The sequence below is a fragment of the Chlorocebus sabaeus genome, chromosome 12, assembly GCF_047675955.1.
Source record: "Chlorocebus sabaeus isolate Y175 chromosome 12, mChlSab1.0.hap1, whole genome shotgun sequence".
Taxonomy (NCBI): domain Eukaryota; kingdom Metazoa; phylum Chordata; class Mammalia; order Primates; family Cercopithecidae; genus Chlorocebus; species Chlorocebus sabaeus.
In genome coordinates, this window is record NC_132915.1 from 105760344 (window position 1) to 105782454 (window position 22111).

At 51.0% G+C, this 22111-nt stretch overlaps 1 protein-coding gene across 1 annotated transcript in view; it reads left to right on the forward strand.

Moving 5' to 3' along the window:
• The window catches only part of HMCN2 (hemicentin 2), a 171793-nt gene that overhangs the window by 14063 nt on the left and 135619 nt on the right, over nt 1-22111 (forward strand). The window contains exons 2-8 of the mRNA XM_008005927.3: nt 5944-6014; nt 6478-6636; nt 7506-7628; nt 16132-16303; nt 16938-17044; nt 17963-18083; nt 20321-20584. Of these exons, the coding sequence (XP_008004118.3) occupies nt 5944-6014; nt 6478-6636; nt 7506-7628; nt 16132-16303; nt 16938-17044; nt 17963-18083; nt 20321-20584 (1017 nt within the window). The remainder of the gene's footprint in view (nt 1-5943; nt 6015-6477; nt 6637-7505; nt 7629-16131; nt 16304-16937; nt 17045-17962; nt 18084-20320; nt 20585-22111) is intronic.

Sequence of the window (22111 nt, forward strand, 5' to 3'; positions counted from 1 at the left end):
GCATGCGTGTATGTGCACGTGTCTGGGTGCATGTCGTGTGTGTGTGCATGTGCATTCTCCTGAGAAAATTCTTTGTTCATAGCTTGGGGCAGACCTCAAAAAGCTCTTGCTTTCCGTCTTTGCTGGGGCCTGCTCTCTACGTCCAGAGGAATCACAGACACCTTTGTTGATCTGGCCAGTGCCCCCTGAGCGTGGCCAATCTCTCCACATGTTCAAGGAAACCGCGTTTGGTTTCCTGCCTTGTTTCAGATCTGTTTCTCAGGGCGAGGACAGCAACATCCTGTGGTAGGAGGGCCCGGGGCTCGGGTGGGCCGGGCATTCAGCAGTATTTGTTGAGTGTTAACTGAATGCCTGGCATTGTGTTGGGCACGGAATGTAAAGATAAGTGGAACTTGGGTCCCGACCTGGAGCTGCTCAAGCAGGATGGGATCCATTGAGAAGTTTTTCATTCATCCTTTGGACGGTATTGATTCAATATTTATTTAAGCACTTACTGTGTGCCAGGCACTGAGCTTGGTATGAGGCCTGCCGTAGTGAATGACAGAGATAGGGTCACTGCCTGTGTGATGTGTCCAGCCAACTCTTGCCCCAGATCTTCCCCCTGACACGGAGGGGCTGTCTTCTCTCGGGGCCTCAGTTTCCACATCTTTAAAAAGATGGGGATCTTTAAATCTCTCCGTCCTCAACATTGTTGTTTTGTTTTTTTGAGATGCAGTCTGGCTCTATCACCCAGGCTGGAGTGCGGTGTCACAATCTCGGCTTCCTGCAATCGCTGCCTCCCAGGTTCAAGCAACTCTCCTGCCTCAGCCTTTTGAGTAGCCAGGATTATAAACATATGCCACCACGCCCAGCTAATTTTTGTATTTTTAGTAGAGATGAGGTTTCACCATGTTGGCCAGGCTGGTCTTGAACTCCTGACCTCGAGTCATCCGCCTGCCTCGGCCTCCCAGAGTGCTGAGATTACAGGCGTGAGCCACTGCGCCTGTTCTTCAACATTGTTATGTTTGGCGCACAGGTTGTGGTTAAATTGGCTTTTCTGAAGTTGATTCTTGCTGAAGACAAAATAGTGAAAGCCGTCGTAGGGTAGAATGATATCTTCCCAAAGATGTGCCTGTGCTAATACATAGAACCTGCAAATGTGTGACCTGTCATGGTGAAAGGGACTTTGCAGGTGTGACAAAGTCATGGCTCTTGAGATGGGAGATTGTCCTGGATTATCTGGGTGAGCCCTTTATAATCACAAGGGTACTCATAAGAGGGAGGCAGGAAGCTGGGAGTCAGACAGGGAGCTGTGACAACAGCAGCACAGGAGAGAGACAGACACCCTGCTGCTGCTTTGAAGATGGAGGAAGGAGCCATGATCCAAGGCCTCTAGCAGCTGGAAAAGGCAGGGAAACTGATCCTCCCCTAGAACCCCCAGGAGAAACACGGTCCTGCCGACACTTGGGTTTAGGACTGTTGGCTTCCATAACTGTGTGTTGTTTTAAGGCATGAAGTTTCCAGTAATTTGTCACAGAAGCAATAGGAAACTGAGACAGAGGCCAACCTTAAAATCCTTTCCAGGGCTCTCTGGTCCAGGGGATCCTTCCTATTGAAATGATGTTTGGGCCGGGCGTGGTGGCTCAAGCCTGTAATCCCAGCACTTTGGGAGGCCGAGACGGGCGGATCACGAGGTCACAAGATCAAGACCATCCTGGCTAACACGGTGAAACCCGTCTCTACTAAAAAATATAAAAAACTAGCCAGGCGAGGTGGTGGGCGCCTGTAGTCCCAGCTACTTGAGAGGCTGAGGCAGGAGAATGGCGTGAACCCGGGAGGCGGAGCTTGCAGTGAGCCGAGATCTGGCCACTGCACTCCAGCCTGGGCGACAGAGTGAGACTCCGTCTCAAAAAAAAAAAAAAAAAAAATTAATACTTGAGCAACTTTTTGGAAATTTGCTCATACTTGTTCAATGAAAAGAATCAGGTTAGAAATAGTGTGTTATTTATACTTCAATAAAAATTCAGCTTAAAATAGTATGTATTTTTGTAAGTTATAGTTATACATTTAAATATATGAATATAAAAATTGAAGATTATACACAAAAATGAAAATTATTATCTCTGGTTGGTAGAAATACAGCCAGTTGGCCAGGTGCAGTGGCTCACACCTATAATCCCAGCACTTTGAGAGCCCAAGGCTGGTGGATCACGAGGTCAGGAGATCGAGACCATTCTGGCCAACATGGTGAAACCCCGTTTCTACTAAAAATACAAAAATTAGCTGGGCATGGTGGCAGGCGCCTGTAATCCCAGCTACTTGGGAGGCTGAGGCAAGAGAATGGCTTGAACTCAGGAGGTGGAGGTTGCAGTGAGCAGAGATCGCGCCACTGCACTCCAGCCTGGGTGACAGAACGAGACTCTGTCTCAAAAAAAAAAAAAAAAAAAAAAAAAAAAAATAGGCAGTTGTGCCCCTTCCCTTTTTTGTTTTGCTTTGTTTTGCCTGTCAGGAATTTCTATGTCTAGTTCCCTGAGAGCAGGAGTTAAGAACAGCTCTGTTCTTGAGGTTGTCCAGACCTGGGCTCATATCCCAGCACTGCCACTTATTGGCTGTGTGTCATTGGACAAGTTACCGTCTCTGGGCTTCCATATTCTCCTCTGTAAAAATGTGGGTAAGACTTGGACCCCGGCACTTTGGGAGACCGAGGTGGGTGGATCACATGAGGCCAAGAGTTTGAGACCAGCCTGGCCAACATGGCGAAACCCTGTCTCTACTAAAAATACAAACAAAATTAGCCAGGCATGGTGGTACACTTCTGTAATCCCAGCTACTTGGGAGACTGAGGCACAAGAATCGCATGAGCCTGGGAACTGGAGGTTGCAGTGAGCTAGGATTGTGCCACTGAACTCCAGCCTGGGTGATGGAGTGAGACTCTGTCTCAAAAGGGAAAAAAAAAAAAAAGGCCTGGCGCAGTGGTTCGTGCCTGCTGTTATCACAGCACTTTGGGAGGCCGAGGCGGGCAGATCACCTAAGGTCCGGAGTTTGAGACCAGCCTGGCAAATATGGCGAAATCCCGTCTCTACTAAAAATACAAAAATCAGCCGGGTGTGGTGGCAGGGACCTGTAGTCCCAGCTACTAGGCTGGGGCAGGAGAATCACCTGAACCCAGGAGGCAGAGGCTGCAGTGAGCTGAGATTGCACCACTGTGCTCCAGCCTGAGTGACAGAACAAGACTCCGTCTCAAAAAAAAAAAAAAAAGACTTGGACCTACCAGGTGCTAGGAGGAATTCAGTGAGCTAATACACAGGAAGTATCTCAGGACATGGCCTGGAGCTTACAAGGTATTTAGTGCCTGTCCTTATCATTCATGTCATGTTAATTTCTTTTTACAATGAACATGTGTGATTACCTAACAATGAAATAACCAGCACTGAGTAAAATGATTGCTCTTCTTAGTCAAAGTAGAATTTGAGGACCTCATATTGAAGCGAGACTGTCTTTGACTGCACTGTATGAGAACACCCGCTGGAGCCTGGCCAAGTGCACGCTCAAGTCAGCACATCCTCTTCCCATTTGCTGAGCCTTTGCTCCATGCCAAGCTACGTGCTAAGCTCCGTGCCAGGGGTTTAGCTACCTGGCTTCACTGAATTCTCACAGCGATGGTTCTTGGTCGGGAGAAATGGTGTTGTTACATGCCTCGTTCTACAGATGAAGAAACTGAGGCTTGGCGCAGTGAAGTGAGCGCTGCCTGAGAGGCCCCAGAGCCCAAAAAGGATAAACGAAGGATTCCAATCAGACCTGGCTGAGCTCCAAGGCTGAGGACTAAGCTGCTGCAGTCGGGCTGAATTCGTTACTGTGGAGTTCAGAGGAAAGGACGTGGTGGGGATGGCCAGGGCAGGCGAGGGAGGGCAGGGTGGGACGAGATGGAGAAACACAGGGCAGAGGGGCAGGGGCCCCCGGGGAAAGCTGGCGTCAGCTCGTCCTTGATCATTGTGAGACATGCTGGATAATTCTACAGGCTTTCCTTTCTAAGAAAGACTGAGATCCACTGACTTGTTGCTGAGAATGAAAGTTTGTTTAGAGTGACTGGAACTTAGAATTGCTGAACTAAAAATAGTCTGTTATTAGAGTTCACTGAGGCTGGGCACAGTGGCTCACACCTGTAATCTCAGCACTTTGGGAGGTTGAGGTAGGTGGATCACTTGAGGTCAGGAGTTCAATACCATCCTGGCCAACATGGCGAAACCCCGTCTCTACTAAAAATACAAAAATCAGCTGGACACGGTGGCACGTGACTGTGGTCCCAGCTACTTGGGGGGCTGAGGCAAGAGAATCGCTTGAAACTGGGAGGTGGAGATTACAGTGAGCCGAGATCACGCCACTATACTGCAGCCTGGGTGACAGAGCGAGACTCTATCTCAGTAAATAAATAAAATAAAATAAAATACATAGAGTTCACCGAGGACTCAAATATTTTCCTAAGAAACCTAATGTCCACACGACCTTGTACAATGCCCACTGTGTGCTTATCCGCAAGGCTCTCCACAACCCCAGCCGTGCTGTCCAGCACTGGTAGTGTTGTCTTGTGTTGGCATGGATCTCCATTACTGCTATTTAAAAAAAAAAAAAAAGCTATTAGAGAACATTTCAAACATATACAACATAAGTAGGAGAATAATGAATCTCCAGTAGAAGAGAATAATGAATCTCCATGTACCCATCACCCAGCATCGCCAAATATTTAACAGCCCCGTCATTCTCGTCTCGCCTGTACCTCCTCCCACCCCCAGCCCCCACTCAGTGATCATTTGTTCTAGTGCTTTGCTTATAGGGTAAATTTACATACATTGAAATGCTCCGATCTTAGCTGCATACTTTTAACAAATGATACACCGAGGAACCCACACTCCTATCACAATATAGAATGTTTCTGTCTCAGACAGCTCCTTCCAAGTCAAGCTCCTCAGGCAACCTCTGTTCTGTTTTTCTTCACCTTAGACTAATTTTGACTGTTCCAGAACTTACTATAAATGGAACCATACTGTATGTGCTGTTTTGCGTCTGGCTTCTCTCGCGTGGGAGGCACCCCTGTTGTTGCCTGTATCGGTAGTCGTCCTGTCTTATTGCTGAGGACAACCTGGTTCTGTGAATTTACCAGTTTGTTTATCTCCCTACCAGATGACGGACATCTGGCTCGTGTCCAGTGTTGGACTGTTGTGAACACAGCTGCTATGAACCTTTGAGTACAAGCCTTTGTGTGAACATATGTTTTCATTTCTCTTGGGGACATACCTAGGTGTGGAATGGCTGGACCCATGGTAGGTGCATGTGTAACGTTTCAGAAACTTCCGTTGTCTTCCAAAGAGGTTAAACCGTGTTGCGTTCCCACAAGCAGTGAATGAAAGTTCCAGTTGCTCCACGTCCTTGCCAACCTCAAATGCAGTCAATCTTTGTCCTTTTTATTGCTGTTCTTTTTAAAATGAGCTCATACATAGATGGGGTTTCTGGAAGGTTTTTCTCTTGTTGAGCAGCTGGTGTTGGAGAGCTGCTGTGTGTCCCAAAATGGATTGTTTGTTTGCTTCTCGTTTCTTTGTCTTCCTGGAATTCCTTCCCCACTGAGTGGCAGCCGGTGGGATGGTGGAGGTGGGGGTTCTTAGGGGAGTCTTGGTGACCAAAGGTTGGGTGCTGCTGTCCGGGGGGAGGAGCTGGAGCTTGCCCTCTGCCTCACCTCTGCTTCCCTGGAGCTCGGTCTCTGCTTTGGCACTGGGCACAGGGCAGAGTGGTCTGACCTCGTTTCCTGGTCTGATCCTGCAGCTCCGAGAGCTGCTTCCTAATCTCTCCCCATCTTGTGTGCCAGCCTTGGCTCCTCTGAGCATCCATCCTCATGTCACCGCCAAACCAGCCCACCGGGCTGTGTGTCTAGGAGTCCCAGCCCATCTGGGCATCCCTCTCTCTTCTCCACAGATATTGGCCCAGTGACCCTCACAGCGGACCCCGCGGTGTTTCAGAGGGAGCTGAGAGAACTCTATGTGCAGGTGGGCACTGTTCCCTGACCCTCTGTCCCACTCTGGGTCCCACCAAAAGGGTTTGGGGAGGTAGCTTCGAGTGACTCCCTCTTGCCCAGCCTCTACCTCTCCCTCCTCCTGGGCAAATGTGTGGCTTCCTTAGGCCATCTGTTAGCTGCTCCCATGACCCCCTCCATCCTTGCCCACTCGAAGTACTTGGCACGGTGCTGGGCTTATTGGTGTAGTGACTGCTTTCCGTGGGGGTGGGCCCGTGTCACTCTTGCATGGGTGAATAAATGAATGAATGAATGATGCTGCTTGTCTACAGTTAAAGCAGGTTGGATGTTATATCATGTCCCTGGGAAGGAAGTGACTGGGTGGGCGGGTGGCAGTTCAATGTGACTCCCAACACCCAATGGTTTTGGAGGTGTCCCTAGGTGGGTCCCATCTGGAGGAGGCAGGTGGCAGCTGCTGACACGTTCCTGCCCTCCAGGGAGGTGGTGACTGCCCAGAGATGAGTGTGGGGGCCATTAAGGCTGCCGTGGAGGTTGCCAACCCCGGCTCCTTCATCTACGTCTTCTCGGATGCCCGAGCCAAAGACTATCACAAGAAGGAAGAGCTGCTGCGTCTCCTGCAGCTCAAACAATCACAGGTGGGTGAGCCGGCTTTGGGGGCCTGAGTGGGGTCCCCCAGGAGGTCCCGAGGAAGCTGGGGTCTCTCACGCCACCTGAACCACCACCTGGAGAGAGAGCTGTGCACTTCTCTTCCACAGCCCTGGTCCAGCCTCTGCCAGGCATGGCCAGAGCCTCGGAACCAAGTTGGCCCGGGAAGTGTGAGTGTGCTCTCATGCTCTAGGCCCGGGCCAGGGTTCACACTTCCCTGGCGCAGCTTGTTCCTGATGGAGACCACGCCACCTACTCCTTTCATCTCCATCAAAGTCCAGGCAACCCATCTTCCTCCTGGCATCGCCTCTGCTCCTGGTCTCTGCCATTCATGTCCCCTTTGCCATTGTCTCAGGGTTTGGAAGACCTGTCAGATCCCTTGCTTCTGGCTTTTGCAGTGAGGGCTGTGAGATGGGACGTGATCAAGGGAGGGAGAAGGGCCAACTCTTTGGCATCCTTGGGCAAGATCCAAAGGGCCGGGACCGCTTCTCTGCCGCCGCGTCTAGAACTTGCTTGGGTTCTTCAAGGTTCTTCTAACTCTGCAGCCTCCAGGGGCCACTCTGAGATGAATCGACTTCCACACCCTTCTTTGTTGTTGACTCAATAGCAGTTCCCAATATGGAACACCTACTGTTTTCCCGGCCCTGTGCCGAGCACTTATCCTGCATCAGCTCCTGATCCCCATGAGAGGGGTACTTCTATTTTCCCTTCTATTCATGTGTCATGTGTCATTCTATACATGTGCCAGACAGAGGAAAGGGCCTACTCCAGGTCACTCCACCCTGATCGAGGTCCTGCTGCTCATCCCTGAAGCAGCCGACCAGGGAAGTTGAGAGCAGGCTGCATGTCCATCTTCCAGGTGGTCTTTGTGCTGACGGGGGACTGTGGCGACCGCACCCATCCTGGCTACCTGGCCTATGAGGAGATCGCTGCCACCAGCTCTGGGCAAGTGTTCCACCTGGACAAGCAGCAAGTGACAGAGGTGAGCACCGGGAGAAGGCACCATCCCAGAGCCCGTCACTCGGGCACAGTGAGGACATTGACCATCCCTGTGGCTCCAGGTGGTTGAATGGCAACCAATCCCCCAGAGATGCAGGGGTATGTAGATAGCTGAGCAGCCTGTGTGGCAGGCACAGGAAGCGCCGTGCTCAGGTACCACCACATCATCTCATCTCGCCAAACCCTTCCACCTGTCCCAAAGGCAGGTGCTTCCGTGTTTCCAGGCAGAATTGTGCAGGTAAAGAGGCTGAGGCTTGACGCAGCCCCTTGGGATGGCCTGGGTTCAGCAGTTGGTCCAGGCTGACAAGATGGCCCCAGAGAGTGTGGCAGAAGTATGGGTATGAGGCATCTTCTGAGTGTCTCCCCAGAGTCAGGGAACCTGGGGTGGCTGGAGGAGCACAGGAGCTCTCAGGTTCAGGCAGTGGTGCTGGGCACTGGCCAGGGAGGGGCTGGCTTGCTGTGTGGGCTACGGTGCCGGGATCTGGGTTCACTCAGAGCCCAGAGTTCCGCAGGCACCTGCTGCCCAGTCTTGCTGCTGGACAGGGGTCTGTCCTTCCTCCCCTCAGGGCTCCCTGGTATCATCCTGTTCAGGGCTGTCCCTGCGTTCCCTCCACCCCACACTCCCATCCCCTCCCAGGGGCACAGGGTCCTTCCAGGAGCCAACTGGGAAATGATTAACAATGCTTTCTCTGGGAAGGACAAGCACGCCCATTTCCGTGGTGTAAATACTCCCACCTCGGCTGATTCCAAGTTAAGAGTTGGGAAGTGATGCTGACACTCAACTTTCCTGAGCTTACGCAAGTGGCTCCCACACACCACTGGATCCTGCTCAGGCACACCTCACAACCAGGTCCCTCCTGCTTGTCCCCTGGAGAATATCCAGCCCCTCATCTGATCCCTCTGCCTTTCTGGTCCCCCTGTTATCCCCTTGCCCAAACTTGTTATTGCCCTGCTGGCTTCTCTGCTGTCTCTCCAATGTCCCACGCTCCTCCCCACCCAGAGCCTTTGCTGGTGCGGCCCGTTCTTCCAGCTCTTCCTCCCCTGGCTCCTTCTCACCTTCCCAGTCTTGGCTTAAGCGCGCCTCCTCACAGAGACCCTCCTTGATTTCCTCTCTAGATTAAGTCTCCTATCTCTTGAACCTGGGAGGCGGAGGTTGCAGTGAGCCGAGATCACGCCATTGCACTCCAGCCTGGGCAACAAGAGCGAAACTCCGTCTGATTAAAAAAAAAAAAAAAAAAAAATTAGGTCTCCTTCTGTGCCCCTCACAGCTCCCTGTGCTACTTTGCATAATCGTAACTTTATAACTGTGATTATTAAATGTCACTAGGCTGTGAAGTCTCCAGGGGCTGGACTGTGAGTCCCCATGGCCACGGCCTTCCCAGCACTTTACATTTTCCAGCTCAGAGCAGGTGCTGGGTAAATAGCTGGTGAATGGACAGGGTCCCTGGTGCCCAAGTCCCCAGTGAGAGGAAGGAGAGAGAGGCAGGGTGTCTGAGGCAGGCCTGGTCGTGGCCTCAAGCCAGTCCTGCTTTGTTGCCTCTGGGAGAGGGTTTTGTGTGTATATATTTACGAGCTGCAGAGAGCTATCTCCAGGGATGTGTTTAGATTAGCATGCCTTAACTCCCTGTTGACAGATGGCGTTTGTGGTTCTCTGCGACACTTTAGGCTTCAGTTTTTGGCATATCAGCCTACCCTGGCACCGAGTCACCCAAGCAAGGGTGGGAGGCATTTCACAGTGGAAGGATGGGTTAGTTCTTGCTTTTGGGGAGAACTATCTGGCCAATTGCATGGGAACTGAGTTGCTGCCAGGGGCAAATCAGACACAGGGCAGCTGGGCAGGTTGATGGGGGCCACTCGCCCAGGTGTGAGGCTGGGCTGTCGTAAGCCTCTTCCCTGAGCCTGGGAACCTGGATAAGTCCACTACTCCCGGCTGTGGCGCCAGCTTTCTGCTGTGAGAGTCTGGCCGGGCAGCACGCGCCTGACTCGGTAGGACCACCAGTGGCCAGAATTGGCTGCCTCTGGGTAGGGGCCTGGATCCCTCTCCTTCCTGGACACGGAGCTCTGTCGTTCTTTAGCTTAATGCCTTGGACCTAGCCCCTTCCAGATGTTCGCAGACATTCGGCAAGCCTGGGAAGGTGCTGGGCAGCCAGGGCTGTGGTCACCCTCCCAGGAGAGATGAATGGTGCCTTCACCCTAGCCAAGGGGCCTCCAGCTGGGAGAACTCCCCAGAAGTTGCAAAAGGCTCCAAACAGTGCATGTGTCGTTAATCCTTTTACCTCTTCAGAGCACATCCAGTGCAGCCCAAGAGGCGTCATGCACTCTCTTCCCCTTGTTTACTGAGCCCCGGGCCAGGTGCAGCTCTGAGTGCTGGTGCGGAGGTGGCCATCAGTCACAGCTGGGGCTTACTGCTTTGGAGCATTTCACTTTTTTCAATTGTGAAGTTGGCCTCACTAGTACCTGGATCACCCCTTGGGGTTCCAGGGTAACTAAAAGAAGGTGAGGATCTCTCCCTGGCAGGGGAAATTTGGAGCTTTTACAATCCTTAAACAGGCAGGGGATCATGTCAGAGGCAGGCAACGTGGCTCCTTGAACCTGCCGTAAAGTTGTGCATTTTTTATTAAATCTTAGATAAGTCCAAGCACCCGCTGTGCCAGCGCAGCCTCCCCCAAGTTCCCCGGCAGACACACAGCCCAATGCACTGTCACCAGCCCCGAGAGTGGTGGGGGTGGAGGTGGCAGAGCTGGGCAAACCTGCCTGTCCTGAAGCTCCCCTGTGCCTGGGAAAGCCCCTCCATCTTTTTTTCCCGGGAGGACATTGGGCCCCTTACTCTCCTCTGTATCGCCCACCCCACAACTCACAACACACGTTTCAGCATGGCCAGTTCTGTGGGCTGGGAGCCTTCCCATGTTCAGGGAACAAAGGGTGAATTGCCCAGGTTCTGTGCATCTGCTAGGAGAGACGTGCGCTTCTAAGACAGTAAGGATGGGCGGAAGATTTGGGGGATGAGGGGGAGCTGCTGGGGGAGAGTCTGATGAGGTGACTCTGATTAATTGATCAGCAGGGGCTCAGAGATGACCTCCTCCTGGACCCCTCCCAGGGGGAGGTGGTTAGGGCTTGGACTCCAGGGCAAGAGGCCTGGCTTCAGGCCTTGCAGCCCTGCCACTTACCTGCAGTGTGACCTCCAGCACAGTCCTCAACCTCTCTGGGCCGCACTTTCTTCTCGTGTGCAGTTGGGTTAACAAGAGCCCCTACCTGGTGAGATGGTAGCTAGGGTGAGAGGAAGCCATGCACGGGAAGCCCTTGGTAAGATGGCTAAATGCCATCCCACCCCCCTGTGCTTCAGTGTGGAGCCCAAGATATGCCCCTCAGTTCCATCAATGCCCCCTGAAGAGTAGGAACTCTCTCTGGAAAAGATTCTCTGCTAGGGCGAGTGCGTGCCCAGGGTACCCAGCTGGCAAGGGGCAAAACCCCCAGACTAGGGTCCTCTCTCTGTCACTTCACCGTGAGCCTGCTGGCACAGGGCCTGGGACCCACAGCCCCATCCTCAGTGTTCTCATCTCTGCCTCGGGGGCCCATTCATCCCCTGGCTTTCTTTCCCTGCTTCCTCAGCCGCCCTGGCTGTCGAGTGTTCTGGGACAATCCTTGGGGATGATTTATCTGCTGTGAATGGCCGAGCAGCAGCCATCTGGCTGGGGTAGCAGTGCCAGATTTTTCGTTCCTTCCCCATCGGTGACGGAGATGAGCCCCAGTGCATCGCAGGCTCGCTGGCCCCCCAGCCCCTCTAACATCTGGAAGCCATTGCCTTCGCCAGCTAAACATTGAACTGGCTTAATGAAGGCTCTCTGCGCCGGAACCCTGGGGGCACCACAGGTCTAGAAGGCAATGCCCCCAGGCCTGGCCCTACAGGGGGTCTGGCCCTGCTGTGGGCAAGTGGGTCAACCCCCCAACTCCCAAGTTGGGTTGTGCTTACAGGGCAGGTCATCCTGTGGGTCACTGGCTTTCTGCCTTGTGTCCCAGCCTTCTCTGTGGTTCAGTAGCCTGAATTGCCGAGCATCTTCCCTCCATTAGAACATCCTAGAGCGAGCTTGTAACAGCTGTTATGACACAGTAGCGGGTGTCACTCCTCTGGGTAATTGTTGACTGGTGCTTTGCTCAGTGACGCTTCCCTCCTGACCCCTGACAAGGCCTGGCCTGGGTGAAGGGGACGGTGGTCACGGACCTGCTTCTTTGCTGTTGGGGGAGTTGCCTCACATGCTCGGCCAGCTTCTGTGGGCCTCTCCAGCTGGGAGTCCTCAGCCGCTGCTCCCTTCTGTCCACCCCCACATGGATGAAGAACCTTGTCCTCATTCCTTGGCTAAGACAGGTGGGACCTTTTTAAGAGACACATTACTTAGAAAGCAAAGCAAGACACAACAATGAAGTAGCTCCAATTATAAAAACAGACGCATTTTCAGAATACAGAATTCTTATCATGTGATAGTTGAAATCTAGCCATAAACTTCTAGGCACATATCTTCTAGCTCAGTCTGGAAAAAAAACAAACAAACAAACAAAATAAACCTCTCATTTTCCAATTCTTTTGATTCCTTTCCCTTTTGTAGAAGATCACATGGTAAGCAGAGCTGAAGGACTATGATATTTAGAGCAAGAATGACCAATAAGTAGCATGCAAGACACCACTTTCAAAACCCACATTCGTGGCAGACATTGCTAATCAATCACAGAACTTTTTCTACTTGGGGCTGAATGTGGCTTTGCCTTTCTTCTTCAGACAGCTTTTCAGGAAGCGTTTCCAGTAGCTTGGAGTTGGCAAGCAACAGTATACCACTGTGATTGTTCAGGTGTATATTAAAGTCACAGCGTACTTCTTTTGTTGTTGTTGTTGTTGTTGTTGTTGCTTGGTTTTTTTTTTTTTTGAGATGGAGTTTTGCTCTTGTCACCCAGGCTGGAATGCAGTGGCACGATCTCAGCTCACTGCAAACTCTGCCTCCTGGGTTCAAGTGATTCCCCTGCCTCAGCCTCCCAAGTAGCTGGGATTACGGGCGCCTGCCACCATGCCTGGCTAATTTTTATATTTTTAGTAGAGATGGGGTTTCACTGTGTTGGCCAGGCTGATCTCGAACTCCTGACCTCAGGTGATCCGCCCGCCTCGGCCTCCCAAAGTGCTGGGATTACAGGCGTGAGCTACCGTGCCCGGCTGCATACTTGTTATTTTTAAATGCCTTTACTTTAATAAAAAAGTACTATGAAGAATTTCCAAGGTACAGAAAAGTAAAAAGGAAACACCTACCAACTAGATTCAACAATTGTTTACATTTCTGCTCGACTTGCTTTATCTATCTCTTTATACTTTTTGCTGAATCATGACACCTTATCCATAAATGATTCAGCATGGATTTCTGAAAAAAGGTAGTCTTCAACATAACCCACAATATCATCTAATAAAATTAATGAGTTTCCTAGTATCATCCCATACACAGCCCATGTTCTAATTTCCCTGCCTTCAAACTGTCTTTGATCACAGTTTTCGTCAAATCAGGATTTCATCAAGGGCTGTGCGTTTCCTTTGGTTGTTATGTCTATTAAGTCCTCTTTGGTCTGAAGCCATCAGCTCTTTTTTTATGACACTAAGCTGTTGAAGAGGCATGGATTCGTACCCTGTCCCATGTTCTAGAGTCTTCTGATTATTTCCTCGTGGTGTCATTAACTTTTTTTTTAATCCCCTGTGTTTCCCCCAAACTGGATGAGTCCAAAGGCCTGATTCGATGAAGGTTGACCTTTTGGGCAGGAATATATATTTCCTAGTTGGTGCTGAGTGTGTCTTCTGTTGTATCACACCAGGAAGCAAATAGTGTCTGAGCATCCCATTATTACTGATGATAAGTTCGATGACTGGGTGAGGGTAGCAACAGCCAGCTCTCTGCATGGTTGGGCCGTGTTTTTGCCTTTTTGACTCAAGTGTAGGGTAATGTTCTGGCTCTGTGTGGACATCTAGTTCCCATCAACCTTTCATCTAATAGTTTTAGCATCCACTGAGGACTCTTGCCTGAAATGATTATTTCATTAGGGGCTGCAAAATGATGATTTCCTAACTGCATCATTCCTCCCACATTTATGAGTGGGCATTCTTCCAAGAAGAAGAAGTTTTATGCATCAAAAGTGAGGGATGATTTGGTTTCTCCGAAGTACAATTTCTATTGAAAAGGCACGGAATCACACTTAATTCTTTCTCTTCAATTGAGGAGTCACTTCAGTGGTGTCAAGGGAGGTTTTACTGTTTTGAATTTTGCTTTCTCTTTTTTGAATACCATTATGTGCCCATGGATTATATTATTCAATGTGTTTCAATTGAGTACAGTTATTATTCTCTTTTGGGTTCAAGTTGTCCCAAATTTAGTCAGTGGGAGCTCCTTCAAGCTGGTTCCTATGTCCTTTTGATATGTCCTTATTTGTCTTTGAGAACTTCTTTGTTTTATGGAATAACCCAGCATCCCAGGCTCACCTTATAAATTGCCTGCCCCAGACCTGGAATTAGCCATTTCTCCAAGGAACACTAGTGGGGAAAGGTATTTAGAAACCAAGATCTGGGTACTGGTGGTGATCATTGATATTGAGACTTTGGGCCATCATTGCTTCTGGATCAATTGCCCTATCTATCTATCTATCTATCTATCTATCTATCTATCTATCTACCTACCTACCTACCTACCTACCTACCTACCTACCTATCATCTGTCTCTATCTGGAGAACTTACACTGATATTTCCAATTCAAATTTCACATTGTGAATCTTTTGCTTAGCTCATTTGATTTTATACTTACAGCTCTCTCTTACATTTGTTTATAAGAAAAAAATCTTGATTCCGAAAATATTAACATCTTTACTTATTTGCTTTATATATCCAACAAGATATATAAAATGGTTTCAAAATCCCAATACTGATAGTTCTTCCAAATTAAATCTATTAACTAAAGGCTTTTTTTGTATAGTTCTTGTTGTCCTCCTACTGAGAAAGGATAGTTGACTGGGTTCAGAATTCACTTGGAGTTTTTCTTTTCTTTCTGTGGTTGTGGTATCAATTTTATGGTTGAGATCATTGTGTTTCAGTTTTAGGGTCTGCACAGGATGGACGCTCTTTGAGATAACTTGGCCTGGAAAGAGAAGGTTCAGACTTGAAGGTTCAGACTCTCCCTCTTTCTTGGTTTCCTTGCTGGAATCTAGGTGACTTGGCTATTGCAGAGGAGGAGGCGTGAGCTGGGGAAAGGAGGGATGTGGAGTGAGGTGCCTGAGAAGTGGACTTAAGGCCAGCCTGATGGCTCTGCCCAGGAGATGCATGTCCTACTGAACTCACACAACCAGCAGATGCCTCCTGAGCACCCACTCTGTGCCTGGCAGTGAGCTCAGGGCTGAGACACACATAGGCGCAGCAGAAGGTCTCTGCCCTCACAGAGCTCCCAGGCCAGTAGGGATGAGAAGCCCTTGGAGTGCAGATTGCTGCGAAATAGTATGTTTCAGGGAACAGAGCCTTTTCAGGATTAGAGAGGCCTCTTCAAGCAGTGAGCTGAAGAATAGCAAGGAGATGGTCGATGAGGAAGCAGGGCGTTTCTGCAAAGAGCACGGCATGTGTGGGTGGGGGCTTCCTGTGGGAGGGGTGGGGTCCAGTGTAGCAGGCAGGGAGAGGCAGTGGCACAGTGACCTTGGGTTGGCATAGATGCCTAGGACCATAGAACAGAGGGTCTTGAAGGCCACGGTCAGGATTTGGAGAAACTAAATAAGTCTGTGCTCAGTTTTCGTAGGGGAATTATCTCTGAGGGAGTTTGGGAACCTCCTAAAGTCATACCCTAAACGTGTACCTAAGGGATAGGTCCCAGGCAGAGGGTCCTTACCTTGTATCGGATTCTCAGTGGGACTTGTCCAAAGGATGTAAGATTTTAGAATGAATAATTAATTATAGAAACTAAGGATTTAGGATTTCTCAACATTGCAAAAATCCATCCAGCAATTCCTCACTTCTGTGGATTGGAAAGAGACATGAAGTCTTTGCGGCAGTGCCTCTCAGTCCTGCTTAGAAACATGGCGCCCTGGTGGGAGAACAGTTGGAGGCCCCTGGGGTAATCAGTCATGAACTACATGAGTCTGGGGAAGTTTCCAGATCTCCAGGGTTCATTGTGTGTAAGAGGCACCTGGAGGAAGTATGGGTGCTGTGGAAGGAGGCCAGGTGGAGAAGTGGGGAAGAGTCTTCCCAGCTGAGGGACACACCCTTGCTCCTTCTGCGCTGAGTCCTCCGAATGCCTGAATTCAGGCTTCACACCTTGGAGCCTACAGAAGCCAGGAGGGTCACATGTGTGAATCGGGCCTGGTGTTGGACATGGGAGAGTGGGGTGGCCTTGGGCAACCTGGAAAGTTTTTATGCTGCCTAAAATCCATGGGAGGGGGAAGGCAGTGTGGGCACCTGCTGGCATCAGCTCCTCATACTTGCCTCCAGGTGCTGAAGTGGGTGGAGTCAGCGATCCAGGCCTCCAAGGTGCACCTGCTGTCCACAGACCACGAGGAGGAGGGAGAGCACACATGGAAACTCCCCTTTGACCCCAGCCTGAAGGAGGTCACCATCTCATTGAGTGGGCCAGGGCCTGAGATTGAAGTCCAAGATCCACTGGGTATGGACCACCCCGGGATTGGCCCCCTCTTTGGCCCCAAGACTGAGCTGGAAGCCCAGGATGGAAAAAAGAAAGAGACCAAGGGTGGCATGGCTTCAGACATGAGGCTCCAGGAATAAGGAAATGTGGGGTGGTGGGGCACGAAGTGGAGAGAGGGTGCCCATGGTGTGCGAGGAAGCAGGAGGGCCATGGCAACTGACGATGGGAATTAAAGTAACGGCGGTCCCTGGATCGTGAGGCTCTCCCCAAGTCTTTTCCATGGTACCCCGGTGAATTCTCATGGTGGTGAGAATTCGTAGCACATCGTACAGATGGGAAGCTGGGGCTCCGGGTGCTGAGTGCTCATCAAGGTCAACAGAGTCAGGGGCAGTGTGATTCAGACGTGGTCACCTGGCCCCATGGCGCTCTGAGGATGTCATGAGCACCCAGGTCTAGAGGCCAAACACACAGCCCACCCCTGGTTATCCCTGAGGGTGGAGCATGGAGTGAGGCAGCGGCTCAAGGCAAGACCCCTTGTCAGTTCTGGGAAGACTGAGGCTAGTGTTTGGTGCACTGTGGATTCCTGGAGACATGCGGGAATCCTGCCACCCCCAGGAAAGGGTTAGGGACTGAGCAGCCCTTGGGGCTTCCACAGGGAGGATCCTGCAGGAGGACGAGGGCCTCAAAGTGCTTCTCAACATCCCTGACTCGGCCAAGGTCGTAGCCTTTAAGCCTGAGCATCCCGGGCTGTGGTCCATCAAGGTAGGGGCACTGGGTTTCAGGAGAAGAGTGGACTAGCTTCACTGGGCTGGAACCATCTTCCTCCTGCTTGCCTTGGGGAGCCTGTGGCCTCGGGAAGCTGATGGCTAGAGTGTGGGTGGTGATATGGTCATATCAATAGAAGTAAAGGGTCAAGGACAGAGGAAGGGTCAAGGACAAAGGGTCAAGGCATTCTGCCTTGTACCAGTAAGAAGAAATTGAGTGGTTTGGGGTTAGTTTGGGAACATTTAAGAAGGACTTGGAGAAATGACTTCAGGGTTCAGAGGTGCATGACCAAGCTGTGAAGAATGTGTAAAAGAAGCAAGAGCAACTTTGCTGGGAGGGCTCAGTGGGGCAGGGCTGGCAGGAAGAGGAGGGGCCTGCTGGAATATACAAGGTGCTGGGAGCGAGGGACTGCGGGCCAGCTTGGCTCCCAACGGAGCATCCTGGGATGGGCAGGCCGCTGCCCTGGAAGAGTGGGGGTTTCTGGTGACCAGGCAAACCTTTATTGAGCACCTTCTGCAGGCACTGTGCCAGGTGCTGCAGGTAAAGTGGCAGTACCACCACCTGCCTTTCAAACTCTGAGCACCTCTGAGCCAACAGCTATAAAACCAGTGGGGAGGGCAAGGCAGGGAGTTAGACGTGCAGGGGGACAGACAGGGCCTGCAGGGGCTGAGGCGAGCTGAGGGGCAGCACAGCTTCAAGAGTGCTGCTCAGGTTGGGGTCATAAGCTGGGGCTTCAGCTCCTTCATTTGGGGAGCATTGTGCTGGGCCCCTTGGGAGCAGGTAAGTTGCCCGTGTGTCTACAAAAGCAGGATTCCAGCTGCTGATGCAGGGCTGGGTCAGGTTGGTTGCCTCCTGCCCTAAGCTGGAGTGCTGGGGTCCCATCCTCTGGTGATGTGAGACCTGGGCCTGTGCTAGGTCTATAGCAGTGGTCGCCATTCCGTGAGGATCACAGGCGTCAGCAACATTGACTTCCGAGCTGGCTTCTCCACTCAGCCCTCGCTGGACCTCAACCGCACCCTTGAGTGGCCCTTGCAAGGTACAGTACCCCAACCCTACAGACAGTGCTGAGCTGCCTCTGAAGACCTGGGGCTTGGCTTTGGGAGGTAGCGGGGAAGTGATGGGGGAACGCTTGGCTGTGTGTGACTGTGAAAGGGACCGTACAGGAGGCCAAGTGGGGCTGTGCCCCCAGACCACAGCGATGTAAACTGAGCTTCCAGGCCAGCATTCTTTCCATTAGCCCCAGCCAGGTGACATTGTGACATTTACCTTTAGAACATCCTTCCTGCCTCTAAAGTCAGTGTCCTGGGGGACACTGACACTGTGCCCTTTATTATTGAGTTCACACCTTCTCCTTTCTTTTTGTCAAAACAAATTTGCCTAGAGTCCTACTTCTTCGGTTTTCCAGTGAACAGCAGGCCACTTCAATGAAAGAACACGTGCCAGCAAGTTAACGGCTTACCAAAAAGGAAAGCAGTGCCTTACTCCAAAGGAAGGAATGTCCTGGGGGACATTTGGGTGTCCCAAGACTGAGGAAGGTTGGAGGAGCCTAGGGGGATATTGAGGGTGGAGGCACAGGCATCCAATTGGAAACCACCCACCAGGGTCCGAGAATGCCTGCATGCTCACTAAGGTTCCACTGGGAGAAGCCTGGGCACCGAGGCAGGCTTCTGGTGCAGGCTGCTTGAGCTCCACGCCAGAAAATACCATCTGGTGGCCAGGTCAAAGGTCTCAGTTTATAGATGGGAAAATGTAGTCCCTGTCATGGGACCATTTGGAGACTTTTGCAGGGACCAGCTCAGCTCAGCTCAGCTCCTCCTAGGAGGAGCCTGGATCAGGTCAGGCTGACTCTGGACCCTGAACAGTGACCAAAAATGGTGCAAGCCAGACCTTCGGTGCTTTCTTTCGAGTCTGTCTGTTCTAATGTTTGTTTTTCTTGTCAGCCCTTGTCAGTTTTCCTGCCAGGACCGGGAGTCATATCTTGAAAGTGAAAAAGGGCTGCTTGCTCAGTTTGTGTGTTTTGCTGATAGCAGAAAGGGAAGAAGCAGGGAAACTTTGATTCTACTGTTCAGCCAGGACAGCCAAGATATCCTATGTGTAGTGATGGTATGGGGACTGAAAACTGACCTGTCCCCAGGGCCTGTCCCCAATGGAAGTGGGTGCAGGAGGCCACATGTGACCTTGTGGGTTTCTGCTTTTGATAAAGATGTATATCCAAGATCATTTTTTTTTTTTAGATGGAGTCTCACTCTGTCACCCAAGCTGGAGTGCAGTGGTGCAATCTCATAACCTCTGCCCCTGGATTTAAGCAATTCTCTTGCCTCAGCCTCCTGAGCAGCTGGGATTATAGGTGCACGCTACATACCTGGCTAATTTTTGTATTTTTAGTAGAGACAAGGTTTTGCCATGTTGGCCAGTTTGGTCTTGAACTCCTGACCTCAGGTGATCTGCCTGCCTCAGCCTCCCAAAGTGCTGGGATTACAGTCATGAGCCACCATGCCAGGTCATGATAATTTTTTTTAAAGAGAAACATGTGGGAGGCCAAGTAGGAGGATAGCTTGAGGCCAGGAGTTCAAGACCAGCCTGGGCAACACAGCAAGACCTCATCTCTACAAAATTTAAAAAATTAGCCAGGTATAGTGGTGCATACCTGTAGTCTCAGCTACTCGGGAGGCTGAGGTGGGAGGATTGCCGGAGCCCAAGAGTTTGAGGCTGCAGTGAGCTGTGATTACACCACTGCACTCCAGCCTGGATGACAGAAATTTTTAAAAGATATTATGAAATTGGAGTCCAGTTCTGCCTCTTCTGGGATAGTGTGAAAAGTACCACATTTCCATCAAGACAGTAAAGAAAACCAAAGAAAACGTGACCATGGGGAGAGTCTGGTCAGAAGTTGGAGTCCCCAGACTTGGTGTTTGCTTTATCTTAGACCATTCCCTGAAGCTTGTCTGATTATGACCCACACCAGAGCTAATGGGGTGGGGGACAGTTCTACTCCATGGTACTCTAAGTCAGTGCAGACAGAGGGGATGCAGCCATTGGGAAGCCGTGGTTGGATGACTCTGGTGTTTCAGCACCACGGACAGTAGCACGGTCCCTCTCTACCTATCCCACCCCCGGCATTAGTCAGCACCAGGTTATGTAGGGAAGGAGGAACCAGGTAGGAAGGGCCAGGCAAGCAGGACCCCTGGGGTGTGGTTCAAGGGCCCCTACTTGAGGCGGATCACAGAGCCAGACACTGACACCAGCACTTTGTTCTTCACCTTCCCTCTGCAGGGGTCCCCATCTCCCTGGTGATCAATTCCACGGGCCTGCAGGCACCCGGCCTCCTAGACTCAGTGGAGCTGGCACAGAGCTCAGGGAAGCCCCTCCTGACCCTGCCCATGAAGACCCTCTCCAATGGCTCCACCCACCAGCTGTGGGGCGGGCCACCCTTCCACACCCCCAAGGAGCGCTTCTACCTCAAGGTGAAGGGCAAGGACCATGAGGGAAACCCCCTCCTTCGTGTCTCTGGAGTGTCCTACAGTGGGATGGCCCCAGGTGAGTGGTTGGCTGTTTTGTCCCCCAGCCCCCTGGCTCACTCAGAGTCCCATTTCTTCCTGGAGCCTTCCATGACTGGGTTAGATTAAATTAGATTAGAAAGTATTTGTTCGTTAAGCTTCTATGGACAGCTATTCCCTATAAGGCATTTTGTTAAATACTAAGATGCTTCAGATGTGGCTCTCGGCTCAAAGGTTTAGAACAAAGTCATCCATTCAGTATCCATTCATCCATCTACCCATTCATCCATCCATCTACCCATTCATTCATCCGCTGACCCATTAACTCGTCTACCCATCTACCCACCCATTCATCCACTCATCCACCCACCCATTCATGCATCCATTGACTCACCTATTCATCCATCCACCCACCCATTCAATTACCCATCCATCCACCCATTCACTCACCTATCCATATACCTACCCATTCATCCACTCATCCAACTACCCAATCATGCATCCATTGACTCACCTATTCATCCACCCACTCACCCATTCACTCACACATCCACCCACCCATTCACTCACACATCCACCCACTCATTCACTCACCCATCTATCTACCCACCCATTCATCCACTCATCCACCCACCCATTCATGCATCCATTGACTCACCTATTCATCCATCCACCCACCCATTCAATTACCCATCCACCCACCCATTCACTCACCTATCCATCTACCTACCCATTCATCCACTCATCCAACCACCCAGTCATGCATCCATTGACTCACCTATTCATCCATCCACCCACCCATTCACTCACCCATTCATTTACCCATTCATGCATCCATCCACTTACCCATTCATGCATCCATCCACTCACCCACCCGTGCATCCACCCACCCACCCATCTATCTATTCACCCATCCACTTACCCCTTCAGTCACCCATCCATCTACCCACCTATTCACTATTAATTCACCTATCTATCCATCTGTTTATCCATCTATCCACCCATTCATCCACCCACCTGTCCACCCACCCATCCACCCATCTATTCAGCATTCATCATGAGTATCTACTATGTACCAGTCATGGTGCTAGGCACTGTAGACACAGCAATGGGCAGGGAAGACATGGGCATTTGCTCTTCCATAATCACAATCACTGTCATAATCACAATCATCTAAGTCACCATTTGGACACTTTCCATGGGGCAGTCCTGGGCCAAGCTCCTGCCATGTGCTAGCTCACTGATGCTTACAGCTTTTCTGAGGTGTGTCCCTACTTCATAGATAAGGAAACTGAGCCCACCTGACTCACAGGGCTGCCGTGGGGGTGCCCAGGCTAATGCACACAACAAGACAGCATTTGGGTCCTCAGAGGCCACACTCAGAATGTATCCATTTGTGGGCAAGGGTCCTCCAGTGTGGCAGCTGCTGTTACCGTTACATCATTGCAGGAACAGGTCGATTTGTACTCTAATCTTTGGCCATGGTCTGTTGGTTCCCATATGTGTGGCTTTTTGCTGGTTTCCTGAGTGTCCCTGAGGTATCACTGTTCAGGCTGGAAGCTCCCAG